The sequence below is a fragment of the Myotis yumanensis genome, unplaced genomic scaffold, assembly GCF_028538775.1.
Source record: "Myotis yumanensis isolate MYYU_CA2020_CCGP unplaced genomic scaffold, mMyoYum1.0.hap1 SCAF_16, whole genome shotgun sequence".
In the NCBI taxonomy this organism is placed as follows: Eukaryota; Metazoa; Chordata; class Mammalia; order Chiroptera; family Vespertilionidae; genus Myotis; species Myotis yumanensis.
This window is the reverse complement of record NW_027223767.1, coordinates 40,066,796-40,074,066: the sequence shown is the minus strand read 5'-3', so window position 1 is coordinate 40,074,066 and position 7,271 is coordinate 40,066,796. Positions and strand designations below refer to the sequence as shown.

The window sequence follows — 7,271 nt, the reverse complement described above, 5'->3', positions numbered from 1 at the left end:
ATTGCTTCAACTAGTTTACTCTCCTCCAGACCCCATCTTGAGCCCTGCACTTTGGATAATGGTGTCCTTGTTTCTACAATCCCATTTCCCCCAAGTGACTCGGCAACCATATTGGCAAAACCGAAGAATTTACTTCTTCTTTGTTTATTATGTTGGCAAAGTGACCATGTATTCCATCTTGCTATGGATTTCCAGTCTCATGAGTTGCTTATAAGGGATTCTCTAGTTCTAGGCATTCTACCTCGTTGTGACTAATGCTCTTGGCCCCAACACTCATGCATCTCAGCACTCTTTCTAAGAGAACACAGATCGTCAAGATTGTCACCTCTGTTTCCTGCTCCTCAGCAGCTTTGCAGTCTCTTCTGAGAAGCTGATGCCTTCAGAGATTCCCTACCTGTGCCATCTCAGAGGGTCACACTTGTACAGGAAGTTGGTCCTCTATGGACCTGTGGTCCTACACACACCCTGTGTGACCTTGATCCAGTCTTTTAACTACTTTAGGTTTTGTTATCTAGATTGGTATCTGATAAAACCATGGACTTGGATATCCTGGGGGAAATGAAAAGTACCAGGGCCTTTGAAAGGTCAGGGGTTGTCAGTCCTGCCTGCAGCTTACAAAGACTGGGAGGACAAGCGACAAAACTGATGTGAAAGTGCCCAGAATGGAGCTATGAGCACAGTGCCAGTTAAGGTTACAGAAGGAGAAAGCTCTGTTCCCATAAGAGAGGGGAAGTGAAAGGTCCCTGCAACAAGAGAGTGGGTGATCCACTGAATGCATTTGGAGCTCCCTGGAGCCATGATGGACTCCTGCTATCATTTCTCACACCCCTGAGCTGGAAAGAGTGAGTTCTAAAATAGTAACCCTCAAATAAAACCACTGGGTGTGTGGGTTGAGGGCAGGCAGGGGAAGAAGGGGAATTATCACCCCATCAGGGCTGGGGAATCACATTTTGAGTAGAATGCCCACTTCATTCTTACTTCACTTAAATGGAGTTCACATCCTGAGTCCATGTTACCTATCACACCCCCTCCCATTAAAACTGGTAGTTTGGGCTGCTTCTGGACATTTATTAAACAAGTATTTATTGAACACCTATTGAGTACACAGAGATAGGCATAACATATTCTGCACCAACGAGCTCACTCTCCAGTGGGGCGGTGATTGAATAGATATGTTTCAGGTGATATGATGGTGGTAGCTCAGGAGCTGTAGGAGCACAGGGAGGTGCAGAATTCAGTTGGAGGAGAGGCCAGGGAAGGTTCTCTAGAGAAGATGAGCACTTTCCTCTTGTGCACCCGAGAGGCATTTGCTATCATTCTCTGTCACCTATTGTTTAGAAATGGCCTCAATGGATAAATCTTGGTGGCCATATTGATTTAGCTAAACATATTAACATGCCTTCGTGCTCTTGGTGTTGAATTTCTCTATTTCTCTGTGAACACAACATTATTTTTGGGACCTTCATGAACAAAATATTTTTCCTCCATGAGCCAAAGATCAAATCAAGGCCAATAAGCAATCTATCATCATTCTCCTAATGCCTCAGAGTATCTTCAAGGTCCCTCCACAGCTTGAAGATCAGCACACCCCACTCATTTAGACAGAGGTCTCCACAGCAAGGGCTCCTCCTCAGCACACAGTGGGATTTAGACTTGATTTGGAACTATGCGTCTACAGCCGAGGGAAGCTCTGACATTTTGTTTCTACCTCTGATGTGACACTTATTTTATTCCATCTCATGGGGTAGTTATTTCTGTCACTGTCAACACCATCACTAGACTAAGAGCTCTTTGAGGGGAGGGATGGGACTTCATTCTGTTCTGCCTTCCCTGACAAAAAGCGGATGACTTCTAAACTGGGTTGAATGGAAATGGAATGGATAACAAAGCCTGTGTAGATCCCAAGGAACACAAGACACACCCTCTTTCCCTTAAAGTAATGTCTTTGATACATGAAGATGAAACCCCACCAACCAGGAGAGACCATGAGAGAGACTGGCATATGTGATATGAGGGATTAGGGACCTTGGTAAAGATCAGAACATTTGAAGCAAGACTTGCACAAAGAAAAGGGTGAGGATAGAAAAAGTGGAGGAAAGAGGAACAGTTTGTATGTGTGTGGGTTGCGGTGTGTGTAGGTGATGGTGGAGGCAGTGATGCGAGGTCGGATGACATTGTGCTTTATTTAATGACTCTGAAGTACCCCAAGATGCTGCTCTGCCCCCCGCCTATCCCACACCTCTACAGCACCCAGGGGGCCTGGTTTCCTGTTTTCACTCTTCGTTCTTCTTTCTCGGAGCAGAAGCAGGTAGCAATGTGGAGCTGGGGTGAGCAGGTGGGTCAGAGCGGTTGGAAGGTAAATAGAGATATTGATCCAATCGTCCTAATTGCCCTCACTTGCCCTCTGCATGTACTACTGTGTTCCTGGCCTTGGTGAACTTCACCTAATCACCTTCAGGTCACTTCAGGACTCAGGACTGCAGCTAGAGGACCAGGCAGGGCTTTATATGAACACAAGGAATCCCCTATGGATGGCTGAGAAGCACCCACATGCTTAGATTACATGTTTTATCCATAACATAGATAAATTCATTGCTAGGTACATCCAATCCCATTTATATATTAGAGGAACGTTATTTTTTCTTTTTCAATTTCAGTTGACATTCAATATTTTATATTAATTTCAGATGTACAGCATAAGTGGTTATATATACATATATAATTTACAAATGTAAAAAAAGATGAAGGGATTAAAAAGTACAAATTGGCAGTTACAAAATAGTCATGGGGATGTAAAGTATAGCATGGAGAATTAGTTAATAATACTGTAATAACTATACATGTCTCAAGTGGGTGCTAGACTTATTGGGGTGATCACTTCGTAAATTATGGAGGAACATTCTTTATGTGGGTTTTCCAAACTTGATTCTTAATTATTTCTTTCCTTTTCTATTATGGGTCCAAGTGAACATACTGGAATCTTTGCTTCTGTTTCCTCCTGTCCCCTTTGTTCTAGGACAGACTGACCCAAACTCCTGTCCTGAATTCAGCCCTAATAAGATGGTTCTTGGTGTGTGCCATAGTCCCTGGTGGGCAATAACTTCTCCCTTTGTGTTCACATTCAATATTTGCGACAAAGGGTGAAAAGTAAGTGGGTTTTAGAGTCAGAAGAATCTCATTTCAATCTTGGCACCGCCACTTAAGCTTGTGGCCTTGAAATTATCAGTGAACTCTCCTCTGTTCTTTGATCTTTATTGCTTCTGGGAAATAATCACACACCTGCTCAGGTCAAGGTAGGATTTGATGTTATGTGTATAAGGCAGCTTGCCCAGTGTCTGGCACGCAGTGCCTGTTCGATAAATAGGTCAGTGTCCTGCTGGGCCCTTCTGCACATTCCATGCTGGACTCTTTATGCCCAAAGAAACATATAGGCACTAGGGTGACTCAGCCCTGCAGGAGGTCCAAAAATCTGACATGGAGTTCTAGTTCCCCTTTCCTTTTTGGGGCCAGGCTTATGGCAACTTTAGAAAGACTGACATGAAACTTCTGGAGGTGACTACCACCAAGAACAACATGGTTGTCGTGTCTAAAGTCCTCACAGGTGTGAATGCTGCACCCTTCCTCTCGGGTTTACAATTCTCTCCTTGGTCTTGGTCACTGCCGTTGGTGTACCACTTCCCCCAAGGGTGCAGCCCACTTCTCCCCTCCACCTCCTCCTCCTTTCCACCGTGATGACATCGCCCTGGGGAAGAGAAGCTGTGCAGAGCTCCTCATCTCAGCTACTTCAGTTTCCGTATCGGTACCATGACATCATCTCTACCCTGGAAATTCCACTTGCCCTCCTATGCTCCCACCTCTGTCCCAGTCCTCAGAGTTCCTATAAAGAGGGGATCCCAGCTCAGCATCAGCACAGAACACAGTCGAGTTCTGAAGCTTCTGGGTTCTTCAGTCTCAGCTCCAGGAAAGCCTCTTCTCTGCCAAGACTATGAAGCTCTGTGTGACTGTCCTCTCTCTCCTCGTGCTGGCGGCGGCCTTCTGCTCTCCAGTGCTCTCTGCACCAAGTAAGTCTGTTATCCAGCTACTGCTTCTAGAGACATAGTGTAGGGAGCCTGCTTTTCTAGTTGGGGCTGGTCCAACAGTGGCATCTGGGGATAGGACAAAAGGGTGCTGGGGAGATTTTTAAGTAGTCTGCTGTTAAATGTAGTGTCTACTAGACATTCGGTAACATTCAAGTTTCTGTTTTCTTAAGAAACAGTAACCAGTGGACCTGTTCAAGAAAGTCCCTGTCTCTCTCTGTGTCTTGGTTTCTCATCTGTTAAGTGGAGTTAGATGTGTGCTCTGAGACCCAATCCAGCTCCATTATCTCCTCTTAGGATCCTATGTTCAGAAAAAGACTCCCACTCTGGGTGGATGGGATTAGACAAGGGACCATATTTGGGCTCTCATAGCTCCACAGAGATGCCCCATGAATATCCATAACTAAAAGCCAAAGGAGCAGCGTCTTGTAGAGCTTTGATCTCACCTCGGCCTTCCTTTCCAGTGGGTTCCGACCCTCCCACTGCCTGCTGCTTCTCCTACATCCTCCGGAAACTTCCTCGGGACTTTGTGATGGATTACTATGAGACCAGCAGCCTTTGCTCCCAGCCTGCTGTGGTGTGAGTATCAACTTCTGTCCTTCTCTGGAAAGCAAGGGCAGGGCAGGGCAAGGATCAAACAGGAGGGAAACAGGCCTGAGGGCTGCAGCCCCCCAGAAAGTCATAAGGAACAAGGTCATGAAGTCACTTGCTGAATCCTGGAGGGGACTGGGAGGGAATCAAGGGACAAGATTCAGGGGGAGGACATTTCTGGGGAGGAAATGAGCCAGATGCTAGAGAACTAGGGAAAGTAAAAAATAGCACAAGAAGGTGGGCTGATCCTTAAAACATCTTAGAAAAACACATAGAAAGGTTATTGCTAGGGGCACTAGGGAATGAATGGGGAGATACAGTCATGTTGATTATAAAACTCATTGGTTCCTAATCTGGGAACCAAATTAGCTGAGGCCACAGCTAAATCTAGGGTGGAAGTTACAGGGAGTCTGTTTCCAGAGCCACCCCAGAAGGGTCTTCCCACCCACTAGAGCTGTCCAACATGAACTGTGGTCAAGCAGAGGGAGGTATCTACCACAGACAAGGTCCCATTCCGTTCTAATCTAGCCATTCCTCCTTCCGCAGATTTCAAACCAAAAAGGGGAGACAGATCTGCGCCAACCCCAGTGAGCCCTGGGTCCAGGAGTACATGAATGACCTGGAACTGAACTGAGCTGCTTCAGGCACAGAGGCAGGTCTCCAGGGAAGGTCACCTTGGCCTGACGCTTCTCTGAGACCCACCTTCTCCACCTTCACTACTTCTCTCAGTAGTCCCTGTTCCATCTCTCAATTTAATCTTTATTATGTGCTGTTATTATATTTTGTGTTATTTTCATAATTTATGTTGGTTTTGCCAAAGGGCACATGTCCCCCATGGGGATGTCCACCATCAGTTTCTCTGCTATTGCGGATACATGGGTAATGCAGTTGATTCCATGTGTTTTTATAATAAAACTTAAAAATATATACAGTTTCTTTGTGTTTTAATTTGATCTGGTGCAAAGGGAATTGCCTGGTGTTATTAATAGGGACAAACTACCATTTCCAAACACCATAAGAATGAGCAATTACTGAGGACTTCAAATGGGCTAAATGCTCTAAAGACATGATCTCACTTAATACTTTCACCAAGGATTTTAACACCCTTATGAATTTGGGATTCTTACCTTCAACTTTACAGATGAGAAAACAGGCACAGAGATGATGTGACTTGCTAAGGCTTGTAGGTCTGTTTGGAGAGCACCATGAGGGGATGATCTGAAAGGACAGCTGTGATGCTAAGGGTTATCATCTCAACATCTGGTAGAGAAGTTGTAAATAGCAGCAGCAGTACGATATAGAGGCAAGTCGAGGTAGTTCAGAGTCATAAAAATGGGCCTCCACTTACTATCAGCATATCACTAAGAAAGTCATCTTGCCTTACTGGGCCTCAATTTTTACACCTGTAAAGTGGGGGCAATATTATCCATTTGCAAGGACTATTATGAGGTTATTAGAGGCCCGTGCATAGATTCATGCACCAGTGGGATCCCTCGGCCTGACCTGTGGTTATCGGGCCGAAACTGGCTCTCTGACATCCCCCGAGGGGTCCCCGATTGCGAGAGGGAGTTTCTTGGGTGACGCACCCTGGAATCAGGCTCCCTCCTCTCTGGTTCTGGGTGCGTCACCCAAGAACCGCAGTTGCCAAGTCACCACAGCACGGCAGCTCCTGCGTAGAGCGTCTGCCCCCTGGTGGTCAGTGGGCATCATAGCTACTGGTTGGAACGTTTGCCCCCTGGCGGTCATTTCGCATCATAGCTACCAGTTGGATGGTCGGGCAGTTGAACGGTTGGATAGTTGCTTAAGCTTTTATATATAGAGATTGTAAAGCACCCATCACAGGGTCTGACATCTGGAACATTCTCTTTTCCTCTCTGAGCCTAGCTTTTTCACTTACAATGGGCATTGTGTCTGTCTTCCTAGTGCCATGATGTGGATTAGATTAGTTAGTGGATCAGCTCTCTAAACCCAAAGCAAAGGTGGAGTGTTATCATGAGGACAGAAGAAGTCAGATTTGGTTCTGGAGTATTGTGGGAGTAACCTTCAATAACCCTTCAATCAGAACTATTACATGAGTCAGAACAGGGCTCTGAGATTGAATTACGTGCACAATCAAGCTTTGATCTACAAAACACAGAATTGTAGTCTATTAAAGCTGGGAGGAACCTCTCAGACGGTCTCATCCAACCCTCTCGTATTATGAAAACTGAGGGCCAAGGACTGAGAAGAGAGTTGCTGAAGGCCACCCAACAGATGGGTGACAGAGCGGAACTCGGCCAGTACCACGTCCCAGGTTAGTCCCTTCTTCTGTGCTCCCTGTGACATGCCTCTGTGGAGCCAAAAAGGACAGCTCATTCTGAAAGTAGGGTAAAGAGGACAACCTTGTAGAATATTTGAGAGTTCATAGTCCAATGCAAAAGCGGAACTGGGACTCTGCCTCTCTGGGGACAAACATTTCCCTTCTTTGCCCTGCCCTCAGCCATCCACCATCCCAGAGCCCCACTAGAAACCTCCTTTAGGTTCCACAGGGACTGAGAGAAGGAGGTTGGGGCAGAGCTGATCCAAAATGGTGTGAGAAGAGGCTAGCAGAAAAAGAGCCTGACT

General features: G+C 46.0%; 1 protein-coding gene across 1 annotated transcript; it reads left to right on the top strand.

Annotated features, from left to right (window-relative positions):
* The first annotated feature begins 3,833 nt into the window (after positions 1 to 3,833).
* On the top strand, positions 3,834 to 5,581 carry LOC138994051 (C-C motif chemokine 4). The gene is made up of 3 exons (XM_070393651.1): positions 3,834 to 4,061; positions 4,541 to 4,655; positions 5,214 to 5,581. Exons 1-3 carry the CDS (start codon positions 3,986 to 3,988, stop codon positions 5,299 to 5,301), a joined length of 279 nt encoding a protein of 92 aa, XP_070249752.1. The 5' UTR covers positions 3,834 to 3,985; the 3' UTR covers positions 5,302 to 5,581.
* Positions 5,582 to 7,271: the final 1,690 nt, after the last annotated feature.

Excerpts from the sequence above, each read along its gene's own strand:
- LOC138994051 (XM_070393651.1), top strand. The coding sequence starts at position 3,986 with ATGAAGCTCTGTGTGACTGTCCTCTCTCTCCTCGTGCTGGCGGCGGCC. Across the intron at positions 4,062-4,540 it reads TCCAGTGCTCTCTGCACCAA|TGGGTTCCGACCCTCCCACT; the intron begins GTAAGTCTGTTA and ends CTTCCTTTCCAG. Across the intron at positions 4,656-5,213 it reads TGCTCCCAGCCTGCTGTGGT|ATTTCAAACCAAAAAGGGGA; the intron begins GTGAGTATCAAC and ends CTCCTTCCGCAG.